We start from the raw sequence: 27,500 nt of genomic DNA, 5'->3' as shown, positions 1-27,500 counted from the left end.
TACATACATTACGTCTAATGTCAAGAACTATGTTAAACACAGTTGTGAGTGCTATTAGCTGACCTCCTTACGGGACCGAATGGCGCAATCCTCCAGGGTCTCAGCAGCCTCATATTTGCCTTGACGCCGGTAGAGGGCCCCAAGGTTCTTAAGAGTAGTCGTAACAGTAGGAGAGTCAACTTTGGCGGCTTTGTGCCAGCCTCCATACTCTCCATATGGGGCTGAATCTTTAACTTTATTCTTATTTTCTTCTCTTTCTTCTGCCACTTGCCAAATGGGCTTGTTATCACCTGAAAAATCAACAATGAATTAGCCATTTGTATTCAATCATCTATGAAATATTTGTGGTATATGCATGCACATATAAAGCCTAGTTAGTCAATCTTATTCATAATAAAAAGATAAATGGATGTGATCTTCTACATGTCATCTTCCAAAACTAACTAACTAACGGGAGCATACACCCGGGGGTGCGTTGCTTCACTCACTCGTCACCTATACTCCCGGCGGGCCTACCGAGCAAGCTCCCATGCAGCTACCCTGTCCATCCCAAGCCCCTCCTGGCAGGATCGGCCGACTTGCCCCAGCCATGAGTTACAGGGTCTCCCCTTGGTCTCCTCCACTCAGGGTTGTCTTGTACAGAAACAACCCCTGTGGGCAGGATTGACATCCAGGAAATGTGCCATGTACCCGTATATCCGGAGTTGGCGTTCCCAGATTAAGGGGAGAGTCCGCCGTGAAAATATGAAAATAATTTTTAAAAAATACGAAATTGAGTTTTATGGTCTATGGCAACACCACATCCTTTGGCTTTCGAATGGTAGAATTTTTTTTCAGTCACAGAAATTTAAATGCCAATAGCGAGGGGATTTAAATGGCTACTGCGTGGGTGTGGCACACTGACTGCGGCGCATTAGCTGGCATGCTAAAGTATGGAATTAATGTTGGAAAATCAAACATGCAGCAATCTTCAGGGTGAAGTTTGTAACCCATGTAACAGTTTTGGAACACAATTATGGATATGAAAAGTGCAACCTGCTCACAAAAATGTTTGGAACAAATGAATACACAGAAAACGGATTAGAAATGAGAGAAAAGAGAAGAATTATACCGAAGAAGACAATAAATAAGGAGAGGAAGACAGACAAAGGAATACCAACTGATAGCTATGCACCTGGAGAATACTGATCGAACCTTGCAGCAATGAGGGGTGTGGCACACCCTGACACCCCAGCCTTTGAGCGATTAATACCTTTATAAGGGGGGACAAGGTGCCTGATTCTTTTATGCACTCACTGATATATGATTACTGATCCCATAAAATTCATGTAAAAGTGGCATTGACAATATAGTACCTTCACTGGGCCAAAGAACTTTAGCAAAACTTGAATTTTGCTTTCATTTTCTACACGATTTTCATGAAACTTTAGGACACACATCATGTATCATACAAAAATTTGGCAAGATGTTTTTTTTGACAAACGGCAGTTTCGATATATGGGAAACTTTTCCAAAATAAATTTCAAAAATTAAAAAAAAAAAATGTTTTTGCAGATTAACAAAAACAGTTTCAAGAAAACATTTTGGCAAATTATTAGAATAACAATGGACTATCAGATGTGCATGTCACAAGAAAGTCAGTAAAAAAATGGCTGAGAAAAATCAATTCAAAATTTTCATAAAAACAACAAAAAATAATTTTCTTATTTTTTCATTTCATCTGATCAGTTTGAAGTTTTCATATGATAACAAAGGTACTAATATATACAACATATAAATTATTCATAACCATAGATGCAATTTTAATCCAGGGCGGACGTTCCCCTCAACCCCTAAAGGCGGTATAGCTGCTTCATCGGGGAAGGGCCGGAGGTGGTTATAACTGGCGCGGTCACTCCAAAAGTCTATCCTATTCAACTCGCTGTTTCTCCATAACCACGGCACGTAGAGAATTCTGGATGGCGTCTTTAGAAAGAGGAAGACTTGGTGGTTAGTACAAAATCTATCTTATTCACTCAAGCAATGTAGGTTAAGCGTAGAGTGTGTGTGAATACAGACAATTTCCTGGTTTAGCATGAGAAGGCCAGTCCCAGCGGTATCGAAAATAGAGCCACCCCCAGTCCTTTAGGGGTTAAGGTGGTAACAGGCCTTGAATCAGTTTCACGGAGTAGTCGCTGGTTTGACACGAAGTCGTTCTAATGATACCCCATGATCCTGCAAAGGCACTTGGTACCAAAGGCATCGACACACCTCTCAAAGTCCCCTAAAGCTGGTGTCACACTGGACACAAATCTGGCGAGCACAAGCTCTTGCTAGCAGCTTTTGCTCGCGAGCAAGTCACTGTTGTCGTCACACTGACGAGGGGCGAGCGACGAGCAACGTTGTAAACAAAGCCTCAACCATGGTGCCTACTACACCTATGCTTCGCATTATGGCTAAGTGTGCAGCTGTGACGGCATTACTTGCTGTTATTCAACGAGCTCAGAAGAAGAAAAGATGAGTCTGGGTTCGGACATGGCTGAAGAGAAGGGAGGGAGACCCATGATGTGAACATCATAACATCATAACTTTCTTCAGTGTAGACTTACAGAAATCTGGATGGCTGTGGTCCCATAACTCGGGATGGTCCCTGACTATTGCTATCAAAGAGTGTACAATGAAGGAGGACAAGTGAACTTTTGAACGAGGAGAGGTGGCCATGGCGAGTGTTTATATCAGCTGGTCTGGGCAGTCTTGGTCTTGGTCTTGGAAATCAAAATAAAATCCAACACTACTTTTCTCAACATTATAAAATATTGCAAACACCATCAAACATAAAAGGAGTATGTGAATAAGTTTTCTAATATCATGGGTATACGGATTCAATACACTAGGTAATATATATTATTCACATATCGGTGCACCAAAGAGCTCATTCGACTGCCTGCTTGCGGCTCGCCGAGCTGCTCCCCGTCCAAGCAGCGAGCTAAACACAGGAGCAAAAGCTCGGGAGCAAGCCATCCCTCCAGCAAAAGCTTGTGCTTGCCAGATTTGGTCCAGTGTGACGCCACCTTTAGTGTCCGTGTCTCATGACCATACAGTAATACAGGGAGCACAAGCAACTTAAAGATTTGAATCTTTGTCCGTCTGTATAGCTATCGACGACGTCATATACTCGTACTGAGTGAGTCCATAATACCGTGGGCCAGGCCAATCCGTCGAGTAACCCTCTGGTGAGACCCACCATTGTTATGCACTATGCTACCAAGATACATGAAGCTTTTGGTGACCTCGACATCCTCACCACATGCATGAACAGACTGAACTGTGCCATCCAGCAAGCCTCCAAATAACTGGATCTTGGTTTTGACCCAGGAGACCTTCAGTCTCGGAGGTTTCGCCTCCACATGCAGCACTTTGTGAGCCATTACCAGGACCTCCAGTGATTCCAGGAGTACAGCTTCATCAGCAAAACCAAGACCAGTGATCTTGACATTACCAATAGATGCTCCACAACAACTCTGACCAGCAACTTGGCTTAATACCCAGTCCATGCAAGTGTTGAAAAGTCATGGAGCAAGGATGCATCCCTGCCTCACTCATGAATTAACAGGGAAGCTTGAAACGCCTCCCCCACAGTTCACAGCACTCTCAGTCCCAAAGTAAAGGCCAGTCATCAGGTCAATAATCCTTGCAGGAATCCCACGGATCTGCAGAATGTCCCAGAGTGTCTCACGATGCACAGCCTCACTTCGGCGTTCCACGAGGACGCTAAGTGCTAGGATCCGGTCAATTATTGACTTGCTAGGAGTGAACTCGGATTGCTCTGGTCTTTGAAGCTTTAGCAGATGAGATTAAATTCACATCAGCAGCAGATGAGCAAGCACCTTGCCAGGCACACTGAGCAGTGTAATACCACAGTAGTTGTTGCAATCCTGTCCTTTCCCTTTAGAGATAGGGACAACCAACCCCCTTTTTCTAGTCAAGTGGAATGGCACTGGACTGCCACACGGCAGACAGCACTGCATACAACCCACAGATCATGGCTTCACCCCCAGCTCTCAGCATCTCTGTGCTGATATCACAGATCCCAGCTGCCTTTCCACCCTTCAACTTCCTCACAGTCTCTCTCACTTCTGCAAGAGAGAATGGAGTTTCATCTATTGGTGTATCAGCAGCTGCCATCTGCAACTCAGCCAAGGGGAGATGTCCATTTGGGGACTCCCGTGTACAACTGCCCAGAGTACTTGGCCCAACGAGCCCAGTACCCATCCGCACTCAATACTCTCTGCCATTTAGCCGTTCGGATAGTACTAATATGAGATGTGAAGTTAAATATTTATTTCTAAAATTTCATATAGCTAAATTTATGATAACAGATTCAAGATTCATCCACTAAAATCAACTATAAAGCTTGCCTCTATTCCTTACTCTCCATAGTCAACAGTACAAAGGCCAGTGGATCACTGATACTAAGCCCTCACCTACAGTTTAAAGTATACAAGTACATAAATAAAAAACAAATTAAAATTAACTATTGAGGAATCTGTATGAGACTTGGACAGACTATACTGTTTTACTTTGAACTTACCATCAATAGCTCCAAACTCTCGTTCATGTGCTCTGGTTAGAACTTGTTTATACAAAATTTCAGCTTCCTTATATTTTCCCTGTTTAAGATATGCAGAGGCTAAATTGTTCTTTGTCTTGGCAACGTTGGGGTCATCAGGGCCAAGCTTAGTTTCATAAATCTCTAAGGCGCGTTGGTAGTATCGTTCAACTTCTTCATACTTCCCCTGTGAATGAAAGAAAATTATTTTAGATTTTCTTAAGCAAGTAATTACATTGTTTACATATAAAACCCTCCAAATTCACTTTCACTCATAATGCAACTTATTTTAGTATGCTGCTTGAAGCAGATGCAGAGAACAGAACACATAGGATAAGGACTTTGCAAGCCATGACAAACAAATGTATGTTATGTGTAGAAACAAAAAAGGATCTTCATGAAGGGTCAGTCTTTGGTGTCAGTCTGGAAGTGCTGATGATATGAACTGGTCACTGTTAGGTGGAGTAAAATGGACATGTTAGAAGAATATTAGTGTACTTTGCAGTAAAGACAGGATAAGAAATAAGAATCTGCAGGAAAGTTGCAATATAAATAGAAGAAATCCTACACTGCAAGAATGGTGAGGATATGAATAGTGAAAAGAAAAGTCAAAGCTGCAAGTTAACATTTCCTCTCCCAATTCACTAACTAAACAGTTTCCCAATTCTACCAATTTATTTACTCCATCAATCTACCATATGCCCTTCCATTTGGCTTTCATAGATACTTTAACCAACCTTGAAGGTTTGCATCCTTATTATATGCCCAACACTATCTGTGTACTTTAAGAGTATGACCAGCCTATCGCCTCATTAATAAAATCACAAAGTCAAAATCACTCAAAACGATGTATTAAAAAGTGCATATGGTGGACACTTCCCTTGGTTTGTACATTTTCCCTTCATTGTTTCAAACATTACCTTTTCATTATATAGTTATATTTTACATACACATGTATGCATATACTCCCTGCTAGGAAGTTAGCAAAAGACAATGCATCGACCATCTGATAAACATAGTGCGACCAGGTAGGTAAGGTAGGAATAGGAGAATACACTATAGCTGTGCATGGCAGCAGTACTTATATCCATCCCACTGGCCCTTTGAACCTCTGGTGGGAAAGAGCCATTGACCTGACATAGGCCAGTGTGACATCTGGGTTTCTACGGTTTACCATCCCCAGGTTTCCCCAGGTACACATTTATCAACAAGCCCAAATGGAAGGATGAACAGCTGGGCGAATTGCACGCTGACTGCCCTGGGTAGGAATCAAACCCTGGCCTGCAGATTTGTAGTAAGAGACACTAGCCACTGTACTGCGGTGGAGCTTCGTGAAAATCGAAATGTTCAGCATCAACAATATTGAAAGTGTAATGTGGCCAAAATATTCTGAAGCAATTGTTACTAAATATTGTTAGGCTATTATGAGCATAGAAGCTTTTCCAAATGACTGGTTTGTTGTTTGTTGGCCATGTCTGTGGGAGTATTGTGATTATTCCACATTAGCTCTGAACTCCAGTTTGTCTATGAGAAGGGCTCGGTCACCACCACACGTTCTCTCATATGCACCAGAAACAGCTGATCATGTAAACAAGTCCAAATGTCATGCAGAGCATGAGAGGGAACCTGCACTAGGCAACACTTTAATGTAGAGGTGGTGACCGTGTAGTCAGCGTGCGGGCACGATGAGCCGGAGGACCTAGCGTGGACAAGGTTTGAGTCCCACGAAAAAACGTTTATTTTTCTAGTCCGAGTGGCGGAAGAATACCCACATGCTGTCTGGATCTTCAATCAACCTTAACTTCAGCGACTTCAGTCATGAGGAGCAACGGGGGGCAGCATGGGCCAAGCAAGTCATATATCACAGCAGCCACTATAAATAAAATTAGCCTGTGCCATTAACGGGCTGGGGCCATCCAAGAAAGCCTACTAACGCTACAAGAAGCACATAAAAAAAAAGAGGCAACTAATTTGTGGGAAGAAAAGACAGCCAACATTTCTACCTAAGTTATTTGAACAGCAGAAAAATACCCAACCAACACTCATCCAGTTGGCTTGAGGATTCAAATGGGCTTGAAGCTTACATTAGACTCCATTATATTCTTACATTTCAAATAATTTGATGAAATTTGCCAAACAAAGTGCAAGAACTCACATGTGTAATTAAAGCATAGCTTTGCCTCCCACTTTATCCCACTGTCCTTGGCCCAGATCTGAACTCTTCACATGTTTTAGAGTCTGTGCCCATACAGCTAAACCTGGGGTCTCTCACATTAGTTCCATGAAGTAGTGACCACACTGATATACCTCTTTATGTATAATTCTGTGACTAGCAGCAAATAGGCAGGCAACTCATCGAATGCCCTCTAAGAGAATGGCCAGCAGCAAATAGGTAGGTGATTCATCAAATGCCCGTGAAGGACATGTTTTGACTTGTCAACTTCTCTGAGATTTCCAGAATAGACAGCAGTGTTACCCAGACTCTGATGCCATGCACAATAGTTCTTTCTGAGATGTGCTCAGCTGGTTTGCAGATTAGGTAACCAAGCTGTCTCTCAACATTCTCTGGAGATGTCATGGTCTCGTCCACCAGTATGTTGTCTAGGTAATGGCAAAGTGGCGTTACTGATCCTCTTGTCCAAGCTCACCACAGTGTGATGTTTAACCTGAAGCCTAGTTTGTAGGTCAAGCAATACCATCTCTCATAAAACACCACTGTCTGGCACAACCACAGTATCAGGTGAACATGGATTTGAAGGTGTACCTTGTGTAAATCAATGTGATTGACCCTCTGTTCAAGTCTGCTCCATTCCTTTATTTTCTTTGCATAGTTGCTCGCTTCAGCTGTGTGCATGAGATAGGAATTCAACTTGTGCAAGTCTAGTATGGGTTGCATATTTTCCTTGTCCTATAGCACAACAGCCATCAGAAAAACTGTTCCTTTCATTAGGCCATGCATGCTCCCATTATGCTGAACAAGCAGTCATCCTTGATCCACTGACAGTTTATTTTTGTGTTTCTGTCGCATTTCAATGGCTCTGTGCCACAACACTGTCCACTTTTTTGGTTGATAGTCATAAGCCACCTTGAAATCTTTCTCATCAAAGACTAGTTCAAGCCTTGTCCTGGATATTAAGAAATTCATCTTATTTATAACATGCATATATACCCCAAAACTATCAACAGCTAGCTTCAAAAAAGGATTGTTTAAGAAATTAGAGTGGATAACAGAAATCAAGATAAGACAATGAAAACTTTAACAACCTTAGATTCGCAGATGAAACACTCTTACAAGTAGGTCTGAAGATGAAGAAAACAAAGGTAATGTTTCATAATCAGTTGGTAATATAACAAATGATGACTGGGAACAAATCACTAGAGAATAGAGGAATACACATATCTAGGGCAAGCAATCAGTGCAAACCCTGACCACACAAAAAAATCTTAAATAAAAATGCAATGGAGTGCTTTGAACATAGTTTTATCATGAATAACAACCTGCCACTCTCCTTAGAGAGAAAGGTTGACAATCAGTGTATATTGTCAGTCCTAACAAATGGTTCAGACACTAGGCAAACATTCCCGAAAGATTTTGAGAGAAATCTAAGCCCCACACAAACAGGGGTGGAGTAAACTGGTGGTAACAGCATGTAGACAGAAAGCGAGCATCATGGATTAAGGAGCAGATACAAGTTGAAAAGATATTTTAATGGTGATTAGGGATAAGAAATGGACTTTGGTAGGTCATATCGTGCATAGACAAAGGGGGAGAACATTAGGAAAGGCCTTTGTCCTGCAGTAGACTAGTAATGGCTAAAGATGATGATGATGATGATGATGATCATGCATAGAACTGATAACAAAAGGGCAACCAAAGTAATAAAGTGGCTAGCCCAAAACTGTAGAAGTTAGGACAAAGAAAAGATCAGGTGGAGAGATGAAATTAGAGCATTTGCCAGAGCAGATGGAGTACACTAATACCAGAGGTGGAAAAGGCCTTTGTCCTACAGTGGACTAGTAATGGATAATGATGAGGATGTGTTATTTATATCTGGAAAAGAGTGAATTAGTCACAAATAAAGAAATCAATGCAGGGACCCAATCATAAAGTGGAAGAAGCAATGTGATAAGCAATGAAAATGACTTCCATCTTCCCCTAATGACACCAGTTTGAAATTTGAAAATGATAATGGTAGACAGACACCACAAGGCTTGGGCAGAAATATGTTAAGAAAATGAGTTGATCAGTCATACAGTGTAAGATAGAAGTTAATCAAAATTATGAGAAATAGAGGGAATGCAGTACGAATACAGTTGGGTATGCTACAACGAATTTTCCTAAAATGAACAGTTTCAATAATAAAATGAAGATGCAACAGCAAATACAAATGCTACAACGAATATGGAAGAATATCAGCCATGGGATATTCCTTGAGCCCATGGCGTGTCGGCATTGTGTTTCAAATGTTTCTAAGGTTCAGCAATGCAGTTTTATATCTGCATATTTCCACCTTTAGTAATGAAAATACTTGTTTTTATGCAGTTATTTGCAATATAACTTTAATTAACAGCCAGCAAAATAATGGAAGTGGATAAGGTTAAGCAGACCTGTGTTGAATGAATATGGTATGATTTGATCATCAATTTCTACAATAAGAAGAAAAGAAGGAAGAAATAAAAAGTGAATTAGAACTACTCTTGTGTTGTCATATATATTTTTTATTAACCTTCAAACATCTTAAAAAAACAGAGGACACAGAAATGAAATCCGTATGGCCATGGGCAGAAGAGAAGTCCAAAGTCATAAAATGTGCAAGCACAAAGGGGTCGAGGGGAGCTTAGCCCCTTATAGGTTAAATATATATTCACCTGCCTTTTAGTGATCCTAAGGAGGGTTGAGGGGAAAAGTCTCCCTATAGGAAAGCGCAAGAAAACACCTTAAAATTTTTTGCTGTGATGAGCAGCAATATGCTTTTGGTTATACTGCTGCCTGTGGCTGCTTTGGTTTGCATATTCAATTATTTTCACTATTTCTATATCTATACTGTTTCCCAAGATTTTTTAATTCCTAAAGGACGGGGATGTTCTGACATTTTCCCGAAAATTGCTCACTTTCCATTATCAATTTCACAGCACTGCCTAAACCAATAGTTTTAAATTTATGGGCATTTCTTTTATCCGTCCTTTCTCTGCCATCTGCCACAAACCCGAAGTCTCTAGGTCATGTAGTGTTTCTGTGGTGACATGATGAAGTTAAGTAACTTTTAGCTCACAGCAGACCTGTGTTTGGAACGCTGCGTAGGTTGAGTGTGGTGCGGTGTAGCTGAAGGCCCACCCCCTCCCCATGCTCAGCCCGGCTACAAAACCCCTTCATTACCCTCATATTTTGACTTTGATAAACCTGAAGGGTGGTGGGATGCATCCTCAGGTTCTTCTATATCACTACCACCATCACTGTAATGAAATTGATCAATAGGATGGCCGCCAAAGCAACGTTGCACAGTAATGAGGCTCAGCCTACCTGATAAGCCAAGGGGCTTGTGTTCAGGGCTTCTGCTGCCACTGTATTCACCACTAACACCACTTTCGAGGCTTGAAAAAGTCACTTTCAGCTCTCTCATTTGCGCTCACACATGAGCTCTTTTGGAAGCAAGAGGAGGCTTATGAGGAGTCAAGACTGCTGGCTGTGAACATTCGGGCGCAGAATCAGATGATATGGATCCAAAAAAAATCTCTTCCTGCCATTGTTACAGGCACGAAAACACTGAAAATGGCACGGAGGAGTTGTGTGGCAGCCTATAGTCTTTCGATTCTAACTTGAGCCCTGTGGCTTGGCCTGGGGAGTCCCCCCATTGTTTACACATCTAGCGATGACCTGCGCATGGCGATCTGTCTCACTGTTTGTCTGTACGTTATCTATTTATGGAATACAGGTAACTCTCAATTTACGCGAGTTTGGTTTACGCGTTTTTTAAATAACGCGGGGTCCAAAATCCAAATAAATGTTTAATTTACATGTTTTTTTTTCACTTAAACGCGATATGTTATGGAGTGGCCACCAGATGTCTCACGCAACTGGACTCACACGGCGCCGCAGCCACACAGTTGAGCTCAGTTCTTCCCGCGTGCCACTTGAACAACAATACAGTACCCACGCTGTCACACTACTCAACAATAGGGGTGCGCAGGTACCTGTACCAGTACCGGTGCTAACGGTACCAGCTATATGGTACGGTAGCGGTACCAGGCTACTCGGTACCGGTACCAATACTAGCCAGTCGCTCATGGTGTCCCTCATTTCTTCCTCACACGAGTGAGGCTGAGAGTGAGTGCCTGAGTGGATATCTCGGTGATATGGATATTCTCTCTCTCTCTCTCTCTCCACCGAATGAAGTGAATATTTATTTTTCGATAGAAACCTACCTTTTGTTTGATTTACATTGTTTTTGATTTATGCGACCTCTTCAAGGACACAATACTCGCGTAAATCGAGTTGCTTGTGTGTATATAATTTATTATATATATATATATATATATATATATATATATATATATATATATATATATATATATATATATATATATATATATATATATATATATATATATATATATAATACGACTGCATGGTGTTATGAATGGATTGGGATTTGAGGGAAAGACAACAACTCTGTAAATCTTCCATTTCACTTGGCAACGTGGCTCATGCGATGGTGTCGCATCATTCACCCTTCCGCCAACATGAAAGACTCACGCTGTAGGTCTCACTCTTGCATCCTGCACAACCAAGCAAAATATATTATACATAACATAAATAAGAGAGGTGGGGTGGGGGGGGTAGCAAGCTCCTTTGAGGAGAGTGATGGGGTGATGTGGCAATAGTGCAGCTTAGGGGAGCCATGCCTAAAGGCTCAAGCTGGAGTCGATAGACTATAGGAGTCACACTGACCCATAAATCCCCACCAAACTTAAAAATTACAGCGGAAAAAAGGCAGACCGGAAAAACATGGCACCCGCCCTTCAGGGGTTAAGAGGTTTCAGTGTTAGCAGAAAACATACAAGACAACAAATGAGTAGCGTAAGGTAGAAAATGAGATATGGCCACTTTAATATGACCAATCTTTACTGCGTCGGGTGGTAACTTATGTATTGGCTGTGGGTCTGGAACGGATTACCCATTAATACATGTATTTCCATGTATGTTAAAACACGCGAATCCTATAGCAAATGACGCTCTAGAACCAATTACATCCATTCTAGCATACCTCACTGTATTGGATGAAACTTAGGTCTGAAGTGATCCACAATTTTCCAGCATAAGAAGGATGCTTGAATCAATCTTAAAAATATTATTCCCACCACCATAACTACATTTACACACTACCATCACCTTGAGAACCACCACCATGAAGCACAAACATAAAAGCCCGTCCAAACACTTCTAATGAAGACGCTAACAATGTAATAAACTTACGAGAAGCTCCTCCTTAGGCACCCCTCTACGCTCCTCCTGGGAGATCTGCGGCACAACCTTGGTTAGTCATCCAACCCCTCACACACACACACGGACACACACACACACGGACACACACACACACACACACACAGACACACACACGGACACGGACACACACACACACACACACAAATACATGCACTCTCTCTCTCTCTCTCTCTCTCTCTCTCTCTCTCTCGCTCTCTTTACACACATACACACACACACACACACATGTGCATATTTAAACAAGGAGGGAAAATATGATACACGCAAAAAGGTCAGGTGATGTGTGTAGTCATGAATGATAGGCTACGATTAGCATTAGTGATGAAGAATTAATTGTGGAGCCTGATGGTGACTGGATCCCTTTGAAGATGGAAATATTAAACTGAAATGGCTACAAACTGGATAGCACTCAGCAGGGATGTTGAAGTATAAGTGACATAAAGCCAATATCATTTAATGACTAGCAATGTTGAATAACTCTTAAAAACACTTTTTTTAATAACAAGGTATGTATATAATGTAGTTGAGTACATATGATATTATAATATAATGTATGATGCTGGAAAATTTGAATTACCTTATCCAAGAAAAAAGTGCTTCTTTACCTCAACTAACACAGCTGATTGATAAGTTACTATGAGGGCAACCTATCAGTACTACCTAGGGCATAATCGAGGATGATCAACACAGTTCCCAGGAAGTCAGGACTGACACAACCTGCTTATAACTTGATTGGAAAGTAAAATAAAGTGTGGCTTGACAAAACTGGTAAGGTAGTGAAACAGAAATGGAGTAAAAGAAAAGAGAATCAAAGATTACACTGATTAAGAGGATTTCCCCTCCCTCTTCTCCATTATCCTCTTCAGCCATTACTAGTCCATTGCAGGACAAAGTTCTCTCTTAACATTCTTCACCTCTCTCTGTCTGATGTTGGTGCACTCCATCCTGCTCTCACAAATGCTGTAATTTCATCTCCCCACCTGGTCATTTTCCTCCCCTAACTTCTAAAAACGTTGGATATCCCATCTATTACGTTCATTGTTCATCTGTTATTTCCTCTTTGTGTGATAAAACCTGCTCAAGCCCATTTCTTGTTCGTAACAAATATTAAAATGAATTTAAGCTTTGTCTGTTCTCTAATCCATGATGCTCACTTGCTGTCTTTCTATGTTATTCCCACTATGTTTTCTCTCCTTTTCTCTTTGTGTGCTTCTTTGATTTCTCTCTTAACCCTCTCGCGCACGATGATGCGTTTAGCGTCATCAAAGGATAAAAGGTCCTGGCGCACGATGATGCAAAACGTGTCATTCATATATATATATATATATATGTATATATATATATATATATATATATATATATATATATATATATATATATATATATATATATATATATATATATATATAAAAGATTAAAAATTAAGTTTTCGGTGAAAGTGCGTCAAATTTGGGAGCGTCATTTGTTGGGTTTAAGTTTCTAAATGGTAACATGTGGCAACATTTCAAAGGAGCGTAGATGAGGAGCTTTGAGCGATTTTTAGTTGTTAGCCTACTCTGACGGGAGAGGAGAAAAATAGTTTTCTCAGTGTAACTCGGGAACTAATAAGCGTATGAGGATTTTGAGGATACCATAAAAATCCTCACTAAATTCCGCTTCGAAACATCTTTTCGGCTAAAAAAGTTGGCCCACAAAATTTCAAGCTAGCGAGTGGGGGAAGAGTTGGTACTTAGGATTTATTGTCTACATTATTACTCTATACAGAGACTTGAAACGAGTTTGTATTGTTTATATATACAGTAAAACCCCGATTATCCGAAATGGAAGGGGGGAAGCCTCTTTCGGATAAGCCGATTTTTCGGATAATCCGGATTTATGGCCGCCATTTTGATTTTTGAAAGAAGTGAGGTCGAAGCACAGGTAGAATGCGATGCGACTGCCCAGTGTGAAGTGTGTGACGCGACTGCCGCCGACTGACGATGTAAACAATGAAACCAAACAAACACACGCTACGCTAAACAAAGTAGTACGCTTAAAACATGTGATGTAAATGTTTTATTGTATGTTTGTCTGTGTGTCTCCTTGTCTGGACCAGTGTATGTTGATACTTGTGAGCGTTGCAGATCTGAATTGTGAATGTTGCAGAGTGCGATTGTGAATGGTTGTGCAAGCTTGCAAGTGTGACCTTGATGCATCGTGCAGGTGGAGACACAGTATGATGACTCATATTATCGCGCAACTCATATGTTGGAAGGGGAATGTGGCATGGAGTGGAGAGGGGAGTCGTGTTTGTGTCGTTGTCTTGAGAGTACGGTGTGAGAGTAGTCGTGCAGTAGTTTGTACGTTCGCCGCACCTACGTCCTTGCTGGGGCGAAGGTGCGGACGTGGTGTTGTTGAGAGTTTGTTTAATGTTTTTTGTCTAATACATTGATCTATTCGTTACAAGCTATTTCGGCAATATGTATTAGAAAGCATATTCATTTTAACTGTTCTTATCAATTTTAAATGTGTTAATATAGTACATATGTAGTTACTTTTATTTATTTTTGATGTTTTATAACGTTTTATATAGAAAAAAAAATTTTTTAATTGCATTATCCAGATCAATTTCGGATAATCCGGTTTTTCGGATAATCCGCTTTCGGATAATCGGGGTTTTACTGTATATATTTTCCTCTATTTTTATTTGCACGTGTTCTAGTCCAAGTTTTTATGAAGCCATTGATACCAAATTTATTGGGGTACGATATATCTGTGAGGGTAAAATACGTCCGGGAATGTAGAGTATCGCGGCCTGAGAAATGCATGATGAGTGGAACAGAAACATACTGGAAACTTACGGTGTGCGAGAGGGTTAATATTTTTGAGATGCAAAGTTTCTGAACAATGTTTGAACTTAAAGGATACATTAATTGTACACCTTTCTCATGAGGGAGAGTGGGAAGTTGCTATTCATGATATTGCTATGTTTACAAGAAACACTCCATTCAATTTCTATCCTCTTTCTAATTTATGCTTTTGGGGTTTGGGTTTGAACTAACTGTTTCTCCAAGATACTCTTCTCTCTTACATCTTTTATTCCTGAGCATTATTCATTGTTCTACCGAATGATTACTAAATATTGCCCTAGTTTTCTTCACATTCATCTTCAGGTCTACTTTTAAACTCTCTATATACAGTTTCTTGATCATTCTTTGTAAGTTTACCTCAGACTCACTTGGTATGACTTTGTAATCTATGAATTTAAGGATGTTAAGTGTTCACTATCTATCTTGACTCCCATGTTATCAAACTCAATTTTAAATACTTCAAAGCAAGTTGTGAATATTTTTGGATATAATGTGTCACCTTGCCTAATGCCTTTCTTAATTGTAATTTTCTTTCCTTTCTTGCAGAGTTTATTGGATGCTGCACTGTCTTTGTACAGTTCATCCATACCCAGAGTGCCTGTATGATTGTTGAAGTTCTGACCAAGTTAAATGCTTTCTCTTAATCCTTGAAAGCCATGCATAGTGGTTTATTGTATTGCATAGATTTTTGAAACCTTGAATTATGACATCATCCTCGTGCCTATCTTGATCACTATACAATAAGGTGTACAATTTTTCTGCAACCCTAACTACCTCTTCCGTATTATCTCCATGCCATTTGCATCTTTTGAAGTAAACAACTGATATCTAACAATATCCAGTCTTCTCTTGTTGGTTTACATGCTTCTGGCATTCTTCAGAGTTCCTTTGATCTTCTCCATGTTAAATTTGTGAATATCACTGACTTGCGTGTTGTTGATAAGTTATGTTAGTTATGCCAACTATGTCATTCCTTCAGATTCATTTTGCATATCTTTGAAGTTTTTATGAGATCTTTTGTTTCCTTCATTAGTTTCTTGCCACTGTAACTGTATCTGGGTACAGAGAAACTGCCTGGCTAAAAAATTATAACATTTTACATCACTGCACACACATTTGCCTTCCCAAACATTAGTCTTCAACTGTAAACTCCATATGTACACAATAAAACTGCAAAGCATAACTACATGGTTATATTGTAAGCAAGCCATCATGCAGTGTATTTATAACTAATACTTAAATTAAACTGATGTGAAAAATTATTAATAAATACTTTGATTAGGTGGCTATGTACCTGACCAATTTCTTAGTACCATAATAATGGCAAAGATATGGAATAATTTATACATTAACTATAATATGCAGATTCAGTTTTGAACTATTTCCATAGTCACTTCTTCAATAATACAAAGTGATGCTACATTTGTCTTGCTACAAAACTACATCACTCAAGTGCATCTTTTAAAACATACTAAAAATGGCATGAGAAATTACCAAAGCTTGTGGTTGGTAATCTGAAATTAGATGTTTAAATGGAGTTCAAAATCAAAGTTGGCTGGGGTATAAAAAATGCATTTTTCTTATTATCTGATCTAGTGCAACTGGATCAATTACACAATAATGATAAATTAAGTTTGTTGTGGGAATAATAAATAAAGCATACCACCAAGAAGAAATTATGAACTTTAAATAATTATGATTCTCTATTTGATTACATGACACAATCTTTAGGAGTAACAATTTTTTTTAATCTAAAAATCCATCTCCAAGAAAATAAAAACGGCTGACTCTCAATGATAAAGACCATCACAACCACATACTTTGACAGTAATATAGGGGAAACTTGACTAATTTTTTGTTGTACCTGGTTCTGACAGAGTAATGCCAGATTGTTGAGTTGCTTTGCTACATCTGGATGGTCCCGACCGAGAACTTTCTCTCGAATTTCCAGTGCTCGTTTGCAGAGTGGTTCTGCTTCCTTGTATTTTCCTCTTTTTCCATACAATACCTGAAAATTAACAATTAAGTTATTACTATACTATGCTATCACTGTCACAATGTTCCCCCCCAAAATGACTAAAGTAACCACATATAATATAGTGCAGTAGCTCAGTTCAGAGCATAAAAACCAATCATACTAGTGACACAAGTTCAATCCAACTCACATCTACTGTGTCTTTTCCCCAAGTTAACAGGCCGGACCCAAAGCATAATAACCATTTTCTCAAATAACAGCATTTCTAGGCCCACAAGGAGGGAAGAGATGTCCCTTAAAATGGCAGTAGATGACTGTCAATTAAAAATCATATAATGCTAGTACTAGCAGTTTTAAGGAGAAATGGAGAAAGGGTGACTTTGGTGATCTTGGACCCAGCTAGAGTAAAATGGGCTTTTACCAATGCATATTTCATCAGCGAGGTCCCTGGATGAAACAAAGCAACTGCACTCGTAAAATGCTGACTGTGTGTACCTATAAAAGCGTGGGTTTTCAGTAACTATGAAAGGAGAAAACAAAAGTAAATGTAATTGGGTTGTGGACAAGACAATGGAAAGCACAAGGTTACAAAATAAACATGTGTATGAGTGTTGCTGAGATAGGTGACACCAGCATGTATTTGTCACACAGCATATTATGACAACTGTGTGATATCATGGAAAGTAACAGTACCTGCTCAGTCATACTACATAAATAGACATTTATGGTGGCTTTGGGTGCTCTCTGGTGGTCAGAGAATTCACTAATCATAAGTGGCATGAGTACAGGTCCACTGCTATTGCAGCTATTCATGTTAACGAATTATCACTGTTACTTACCGCCAAGTTATTCAGGGTTGCAGCAACAGCAGGATGATTTTCTCCTAAAGTTTTCTCTCGAATGGCTAAGGCATCATTTAGGAGATTGGCTGCCTCTTTATATTTGTTCTGATCTCTGAAAAACACATGTACATGATTATGACATTAAAGTACATATGCATTTAATGATATAACCATCATTGAATGGAGAAAATTATGCAAGTGCTCCAATGTACATTCACCTCTTGAAGGAGCCTTGCAGTTGGTTGCAGCATAATACTGAAATGGATGACTAAAGCTGAACAATTTTTATGTCAACTGCTCTCAGCAGGGTTTGGAAGAAAAATGATCAATCTAAATGGTCTAATATTTATGATATTAAGCCATGTTAATCTTTCTCAAATCAAATAATTATGAGTACTGACAAACCCATTTTTTTTTTCTCACCTGTAAACCAAAGCAAGAATATTGAGCATAGTTGCTACATCTGGGTGGTCATGGCCTGATGTTTTCTCCAGGTCCTCCAGAGCTTGTTTACAAAGAGGTACAGCAACTTCATACCTAAAAAATTCATTCATTCAGAGAAAAGGGAAAAAATTGCAGTAATTCAGCTGCTGAAAGTATGTACAAATGAAGTTTGAATGACCAAGCTCAAAAAATAAATAAAAATCATTTTGAAATGGCTAGCATACATGTTTAAGTCAACAAAATGAACATTAATAACACTGGCCAACAACAAATTCATCGTCTAAGTTTTTTTATATAGCTAATTTAGGACACTTTTGATGTGCAGAATCCAAAAATCACATTGGTTTTGCTCAATCAGGTCAACTTTTTTATCTATCGCCACATGATGTTTTTAGGTTTTTTTTTTTACACGTACGGGTATTTTCTGATTATATGAGGCAAAATTCTTTCTTATTTCTTTAAATAAACGAATTCTGAAGAGTTTACATGTGCCAATTTTTGAGTAACTGGTATTTTTGTATTTTGTTGGGACAACAGTCCAGGTTCACCAAGTACCTGTCCTTTCTGTGCATGTGGGATAGTAGGGACAAAGCTCAGCATTACACAAAGGACTGGCCTGTACAGGAGGAAATAGTGCCTTGCAGAGCAAGAAACGTCATAAACAACCCTCTGGTGGACAGAGACAGGATACTCTTCCCACTGCTGCACATCAAGCTCGGCTTGATCAAACAGTTCACCAAAGCTCTGGACAAGGATGGTGGCTGCTTCACTTACTTGTGCCATGCTTTTCCAGGATTGACCATGGAGAAGTTGAAAGCTGGCATCTTTGACAGTCCTCAACTCTGTCAGCTCATCAGAGATCCAGAGTTTGAAAACTCAATGAACAAAGTGGAACTGGAAGCGTAGAAGGCTTTTGTTCTTGTCGTGAAGAACTTTATTGGCAACAAGAAGGCCAGAAACTACGCAGAACTTAGTCACCAATATGCTGACTGCTTTCAGAAACCTCGGATGCAACATGAGCAAAAAAATGCATTACTTATTCTCACATATGGATCGGTTTCCTGAGAATCTGGGATCAATGAGCGACGAGCAGGGGAAGAGATTCCATCAGGACATGAAAGAGGAGACCAGGTATCAAGGACGCTGGGGTAGCGATCACTGGCAATTCTGGGGAGCCAGAACGCCTCTAATTTACATGTACTTACCTTTATCAATGAACTATTCAATGTACACTTATCATATTTGTAACATTTAATTAATGAATTGTGTTAGAAACAATTTTTTTTATCTTAAAATCCTATTTCAGATGAGAAATATTAACAAAAAAAAAACAAAAATGTCACAAAAATGTAATCGATTTAGTTATAAGATCGAATTTTTAAAAAATCGTCTTAGCACAAAAACCTGACCTGATCAAGAGAAACGTGTGTCATTTTCAGATTCAGCGGTGTAAAATTGTCCTAAATCAGGTGAAAAAACTTAGACAACTTACAAAAAGTTTTTTTTGTAACCCAGTGTTATAGTATCAAAATAAAAATAAGTCCTGGAGATTCTTAGCACACACTGATAATCCAAGACCTGCAGGAGGCTGAGGCCCATGACTAAAAATCTATCCATAAAATTTCAATCACCATGACTATGTCTATTAATCTATTCTATTTGTTGTGCTATAGTAATTTCCTTATATTGCATGGGTATAAATGACCTAAAATTTCAATCACCATGACCATGTCTATTATTCCATTATATTTGTAGTGAAAAATTTTCTGATATTGCATGGGTATAATCAACCTATGTTGGTGTTTATGAAGAATTAATACTCACCTGCCCTGAGAAGCATACTGGATCACTAGGTTGTGCAGGGTACGTAAGCGAGCGGGGATCTCATAACCAGCATTTACCTGCTGGGCGAACTGGGATGGGGGAGTTGGGGACATGGCTGCTGTAAAAAAGGTATGGTGTTTAATGACATTAATAAATGAACATCTGTATTAAAACAAACTAAATACCTATCCTATTTTAGATACTATGAATTGTAATTCAATTCACCCTTAATACAAAGTGTATTTCATATTATATATTAATCATTCAATGCCATAAAATTTCTGTACAACAATGTGGTGTTGTTTCCACTACCTACCTCAAAGATTGTTTAGTGTGCTTAAGTTACTATTTTTTGAGAAATTAGTGCATGCACCATGGCAAGCAATCATTCAGTAAAAGATAGTGTAAACCCAATTTGTCCTACATGAGACAGGAATTTGACAAGCTTTGAAGACAAAACTTGAGGTGTTAGCAGTAGTAAGACTGCCATGACAAACCTGAAGGCTGCCATAACAAACCTGATGCATCTAAATGAGGGCCCATTGTGCACTATATGAGATAATGCTGACAAATTTATGAAGTGTGATAAGGTTGGTTGCTTTTGTATTCCTTTTCTCAAACAATGTTTCATTAAATTAAAATTCTTTAAGTATTTTTAAGAGCTGTTAGAATGCAACTGAACGTTTTACTATTATATCTTATAGGAGTATTAAATTCAATCTACATGAAATTCAATTAACGTTTTCTTTCCACAGAAATTTGCATAAAACGAGAAAACTGAATGATGTATTTTCAAGTATGAAAGTTATATTTCCCCACCCCAAGACGTGACAAAATCACCCTATCTTATGTGCTCAAGGGTCAGCTTTGGGCTGGGGGCTAGATGTGATTCTTGAACTCCAGTTCCCTATAATAAACTGCAAACATCCCTGCTATATTATTGCTTCCCAAGCTTACCTTACAACTATTAGCCACAATTTTTCAGGTTACAATATATACCAAAAGCATTTTCTTGATTTAAAACAACACATCATGAAAAATCAGTAGCAACAAGTGACCACAAACATGAATAAACTAGTGGTTGCTTGTGTGCCAAATGCTCTTACCCTGTAAAATAAATTGCAAATATCTCCCCTACAAAGCTGCTTCCCAAATTTCTTTAGTTATTCATAACTATTTCCCAAGGCAATAATACATACCAACAGTACTTTCTTGATTAAAAATGACATGAATTAAGGACAAAATTCAGTGGAAATGCATGACTATAGACATAAACAAGCTGCTGGTCACTTATCCACCAAAGTAATAAGGTTTGTGAGCCCCACTGTGGTAAGCACATACTGTAAACACAAGGCCAATTGCGACCTCATATATGCAGGACAGAGAATATCTTTCAAACCAAAGGTTTCTACCCATTACACCGCCATACCCCCTTCAGTAATTGGTCCTTGCCTCAATGCCCAGACCCCTCCTCATCAACTGAAAACAACAATCCTATATTTTAGAATTCAAACAGGGGGTCCTTGGGTTATGACAGTCTCGACCTAGGACGTTTTGTGGTTACGATGCGGTCCCCATAAATGATTAAATAATTCTTGTTTTGACTTCTGACGTTTGCTTCGTAAATGCGAACTTCGCATGGAAACTAGTTTGTTGAGCGCGGCATAGCTCACTTCCTGTATATCACAACTAGGTAAATACAACTAGGTAACTACAGGGAAGGGGAAAGCAAGGAGAGGGACAGAGTGCGTGATAAAAAAAATACATATAGAGGATGTGAGAAGGGAGAACAAGGAAAAGGAGTGGATGAAACAGGGAGAGATAAGAGAGGATAGTGGGGAGCTAACAGAAGTTTTTAGGAAGTCGCAAGACACGGGTGGTGCCGGTTTCATGGAGGCCAGCACAAGTTATTCCAGTATATAAGAAGGGAGACAAATCTTCTGTGAAAAGCTATAGGCAGATTAGTTTGATGTCAGTTATAGGTAAAATGCTTGAGTCAATAATAGCAGATAGTATTAAGGACCATATTGACAGACATAATTTAATTAAGGACCCACAGCATGGGTTTACTAAAGGAAAGTCGTGCCTTACTAATCTTTTATCCTTTTACAATAGAGTATACGAGGCAGCTGACAATGATGAGAGTTACGATGTAGTTTATCTTGATTTTAGTAAGGCCTTTGATAAGGTACCTCACCAGAGACTATTAAATAAAGTCAGGGCTCATGGAATAAGAGGGAAGGTTTTGAATGGATTAAGGTGTGGATTAGCGACAGGAAACAGGGGGTTACCATTAATGGTAAAAAATCCAAATGGGGTAATGTTACTAGTGGGGTTCCTCAAGGTTATGTGTTAGGCCTGCTTTTATTATCTACATCAATGACATAGACAATGGGATAACCAGTGACACAGGTAAATTTGCGGATGACACCAAAATAGGACGTACTATTAGGACAGGGGAGGATGCTAGAGCACTGCAGGACCTCAACAAACTGTCAGCTAGGTCAGAGAAATGGCAGATGAATTTTAACATCACCAAGTGTAGTGTGTACCCCAATACATGGGTATAGTTTAGACTCCATAGCGATAGGCAGGGCAGTGTGTGAAAGGGATCTGGGAGTGTTAGTGAACTCAGACCTAAACCTAAGGAAGCAATGCATTAGTGTGAGGAATAGGGCTAACAGGGTATTAGGCTTTATCAACAGGACGGTAACGAACAAAAGTGCAGAGGTCATCCTCAAACTTCATTTAGTGTTAGTTAGGCCACACTTAGATTATGCTGTCCACTTTTGGTGCCCACACTACAGAATAGACATCAACTTGCTAGAATCAGTTCAGAGGAGGATGACCAAGATGATTCAGGGGCTTAGGAACCTCCCATATCAAGATAGGCTGAAACATCTCAGCTTACATTCTCTAGAAAGACGCAGAGTGCGGGGAGATCTGATAGAAGTATTCAAATGGGTCAAGGGTTACAACAAAGGCGATATAAGTAAAGTACTGAGAATTAGCCAGCAGGATAGAACACGCAGTAATGGATTTAAATTAGAAAAGTATAGATTTAGGATGGAAATAGGCAGGCATTGGTTTAGTAATAGGGTGGTGGAGAAATGGAATAGACTCAGCAATCACACACTGAGTGCAGGGATGATAGGTTGTTTTAAGAGTAGACTTGATAGCTACATGGACGAGGATGACAGGTAGTAGTGGGGGGGGAAGCTGGAGCTGCCTTGTGTAGGCCATTCAGCCTCTTGCAGTCTACCTGTATTTTTATGTTCTTATGTGAGAGGAAATGAGAAGGGTGTGGGGAGGGAGGGGCAGTAGGGAGTCAAGTCAGGGCCTCTGTCAGGACATGATTCTGACTCTCCCTTCTGTCCCTCCCTCCCCACACCATTCCCATTTCCCCTTTTGTGTGTGTGTCTGTGTGTGTGTGTGTGTGTGTGTGTGTGTGTGTTCATATAATCTAATGGGGAAGAAGGAGTGAGAGATAAGGCTACAGATAAGGTGTGAGAAAGGAGGAAACAAGGGAAATGAGTGGAGGAAATGGGAGGGGAAAAGAAGAGAGAGAGAGGGAGGGTCAGGTAAAGGATGAGGAAAGAGGGAGAGAGAAAACATGTCAGAGATTAAGAGAGAAAATCTTGGAGGGAGGGGAAAGGAAAAGAAGAAAGAAATGAGAAGGAAAGAGGAAAATAAGGGGACGGAGAGGGAGAAGAAAGAAAGGAAGTGAGGGAGGAGAGAATCAGGGAAAAGCCTAAAAGCGACGTATGTATAGAAAAAAATAAATAAATAAATAAAAATAAAAAAATAAAAAATAAAAAGTGGGTGACATAGGTGCTTACTTAGGTGTGTTCTGACTTGTGTCGAAAATCAGGTTACTACACGTCGTTAGGAACAGAACTCCATCGTAAGTCGAGGACTCCCTGTATTTCAGAGTTGCAATTTGCCCAAATGCAGCAAATTCAGTGAGATTACATAAAAAACTCCAACACTGGTTCCTAGCAACAATGCATTCAATGCAAGATTGTAAGCCACAGAAAGCACAACACGAGTCCCCTTCAACATTCGGTTTGTTGCTGTACCTGGTGACAGATATGAAAGCAGAAAACACAGCCAAACAGAGATATGTGTTCTGGAGCAGTAAGTAGCGGGCCTTTTTTTTTTTAAGTTTTTTCATTACTCCCTTGAACTGTCTCCATAGCTAAAAAAAAAAAAAAAAAAAAAAAAAACCACAGACCTGGATGTAAGGTCAGGGGATATACTGACCTAGTACATCTCTAAATCTAGTTTTTAACTCCACCTAAGTTTAGATAGATTCCTGATGTTTTTTCAAGCCTTGTTCTTCGCATCTATATCAGGAAAATATCTCTACTTTCTATTCATTTACCTGAGATTAAAGGTAATAATGAAGAAAAATATCTTAATTGGAAAAACTCTGTTGAGTTACCATACTTAATCCAACATATTCAGAGGTCAAGCTTTGCTGTAAAGACCCAAGTGAGGTCACAGTGTATGATGCTGATATTCATCCCTTGTACCTTGTAGTTTGAGGCTGATGGCAAGCAATGCTTTGAGGATGTCAATCACATCAGATAGACAGCAAAAAAAAAGTCAGACTGGAATGGTCATTGAAATCTATTTTCAGCATTGGATCCAAAACTTCATTGCACAGTTCATATAACTGCCTCTACATGTTTCCCTTTGAAAACAATCGTATAATTGTGTACAAACACAACGCGTGATGGTGAGAATCCAATTTCTTACACAGCTGTTTGAAGAGACAACTGTTTAGGGTTTAGGGTTAAGCTATGATAAAGTTGACTACCTTGATGGCCGTTTATGATATGTTACAAAGCTCTCCATCCTATTTATATTCTGCTTTCATTGTTTTTCTACTTTATGTATATTCCTCTATTTTTTAATTGTTATTGTTTTATATTATATGTTTGTGATTCTGTGTATTTCTTAATAAACATATTCATATTTATATTTATATATATATATATTTATATTTTTATATATTTATTTATTTATATATATATATATATGTATATATATGTATATATATATATATATATATATATATATATATATATATATATATATATATATATATATATATATATATATATAAATATATATAAATATATATATATATATATATATATAAATATATATATATATATATATATATATTTATATATATATATATCTATATATATATATCTATATATATATATATATATATATATATATATATATATATATATATATATATATATATATATATATATATATATATATATATATATATACATATATATATATATATATACTCTCAATGTTTTGTTCCCAAGAGGAATATACATATCTCTCATCTATCCCTTGTCTAGTGGGTTATTTCACATCAATCATATAATGACTGTGACTTGTTTCATCATTGTATGAATGGCCATTGCATGGAATTGCTAAGTAGGGTGGGCACAAAACTATGATTTTCGAAACAACTATCCCTCTTCTAAAAAAAAAAAAAAAAGAGGGGGGGGGGGGGGGGTGGTTTTATCCACATACAGAAAAAGAAACAGACAATCACGTCTTGCAGTAATCAGTAGACAATTACAATCAAAGTCAACTGGCCTTAATCATAAGACCTTGCAAAAATGCAACAGATTAAAAAGTGTTTTTATGAGAACTGACCTAATGACCTCTGACCAACCCTCACACAGTACTTCAACTGCCAATAAGAACCTAGGTTACGAAAATGGGACGAACTGCAGACTTTATAAGCCTTGGTGCTGGTGGTGTGGCCATGCAGCGATGAGCCCACAATACATTTTTTAAAGTTCTTGACTCTAGTGAAGGGTACCATTGAAATCTATATATTTCTAACCTACACACAACTTCATGAGGCATGAAGACATGTTCATGTGAAAAGAGTCTTAGGGTAAATTCATGCATCCCATGCTACTTGGACCCTCAGGATTGATTTGTTACAAATTCAAGTAAATAAAATATATTTTTTTTTGTCATAAAAGGGTTAAAACTTTAAAATAAGTGACATTAGAGGGGTGCAATGTATCAACATGTAAATGTTTTCTAATCAAGTATGTCTAATGTGTGTGTGTGTGTATATATATATATATATATATATATATATATATATATATATATATATATACAGGTAACTCTCGATTTACGCAGTATTGCGTTCTTGGAGAGGTCGTAAATCAAAAACGATGTAAATCAAACAAGAGGTAGGTTTCTGTCGAAAAATAAATACCGTATTTTTCAGCGTATAGCGCACACCTTTTTCTCATAAAAAATGCCTGAAAGTTCAGCCCTGCGCCTTGTACGCCGAATGTACAAATTTTCAATGATTTTTTTCTTCTTTGGGGTGTTTTTAAGGGTCTGTTTTTTGTCTTATCCAATAACAACGGCAAACTTTCCTTTATCATTGTATATAATCCTTCATAGTCCGTGGCTGTCTTATAATATGTTACCATAGAATACAGGGCGATCTAATAACTACTATACAAAATTGAAATCGATGGAGGATTGCCCATGCCTTGCTGTTATCCCGTTTTTCCGTCGGGCCCTATTTGTATGATCTTGATCTTGATGTCACAGGTGGCTTGATTGTATGACTAAAAAAAGGAGCAGTACAAGCTACATAAAAAATCATATTGGAAAAAAATATCCATGTGTTCATTATTAATTATTAATATTAGTGAGAATAATGGGGTAAATATGATATCAGAAACTGTACATCATGAGTCTTGTACGAGGAGATATTTCATGCAATACAGGTTTCAGGCTACCTCTCTCTGTTCCTCCCTTTATCTCTACTATCCCTAATTTCCTAAAGTCCAATGACATCACTCCACGCGCCACGCAAGAAACGACATCACTTGCTCTCCTGCTGCTCATCTGACTCTCTTCTTGATTTTTCCACCATCTGGTTACTACATCATTGTCATTCCTATCTCATCTACTATCTGTTTCTCTCCCAACAATATTTTTGACTATTTAAATTCTTTGACTATTTGAATTGACCCCTCTCCTAAATACATCCCACCATCCTTCCTTTTCTTTTTCTCCACCATCCTTTCACTTTCCGTTTTCAGCTTTCCCCACCATCCTTTCACATCTGCTTACAGGCTCTGAACAACAACTTCTCCATTCAGTCAATCCACCTCACTCACTTCCAGAGCAGTTGGTCCAGCACCATCCCCCAACATCGACCTCTGGAGATCGCCCTCAAAAACCCTCTCTTACCTCAAACAAACCCTTCTGCTTATTCTTCTTTCTCTCTACTCAATCTCTCCTCATCTCCTCCATTCTGCCTCCTTTTCTCCTCTCTGCCTAATTTTTCCTGGCATTCTCACCTAAGAGGTGATGTTTCCTGAGATTTGCAGCCAATGACTCCATCTGCCTTTATTCTGTTCCATTTGGAATGATTATTGTGTGCTGATTATTG

The 27,500-nt window shown here is 38.8% G+C and overlaps 1 protein-coding gene across 24 annotated transcripts in view; it reads right to left on the bottom strand.

Annotated features, from left to right (window-relative positions):
- LOC127006152 (kinesin light chain-like) overlaps positions 1-27,500 on the bottom strand; it is a 125,123-nt gene that overhangs the window by 54,170 nt on the left and 43,453 nt on the right. For 17 of the 24 annotated variants that reach the window (XR_007759248.1, XR_007759271.1, XM_050875741.1 and 14 more), the window contains 7 exons: positions 20,027-20,144; positions 18,182-18,295; positions 17,756-17,870; positions 16,806-16,949; positions 12,063-12,107; positions 4,571-4,775; positions 64-290 (listed from right to left, as the gene is read on the bottom strand). Coding sequence is in view for 22 of the 24 variants with exons in the window: in XM_050875741.1 (XP_050731698.1) it covers positions 64-290; positions 4,571-4,775; positions 12,063-12,107; positions 16,806-16,949; positions 17,756-17,870; positions 18,182-18,295; positions 20,027-20,144 (968 nt within the window). In the remaining 2 variants the exon portion in view is untranslated. The remainder of the gene's footprint in view (positions 1-63; positions 291-4,570; positions 4,776-12,062; positions 12,108-16,805; positions 16,950-17,755; positions 17,871-18,181; positions 18,296-20,026; positions 20,145-27,500) is intronic. The other 7 variants (XM_050875694.1, XM_050875725.1, XM_050875751.1 and 4 more) reach the window with 3 other exon arrangements.

Source organism: Eriocheir sinensis, chromosome 3 (assembly GCF_024679095.1).
Source record: "Eriocheir sinensis breed Jianghai 21 chromosome 3, ASM2467909v1, whole genome shotgun sequence".
NCBI classification, from domain to species: Eukaryota; Metazoa; Arthropoda; class Malacostraca; order Decapoda; family Varunidae; genus Eriocheir; species Eriocheir sinensis.
This window is presented reverse-complemented; position numbering and strand designations above follow the sequence as displayed.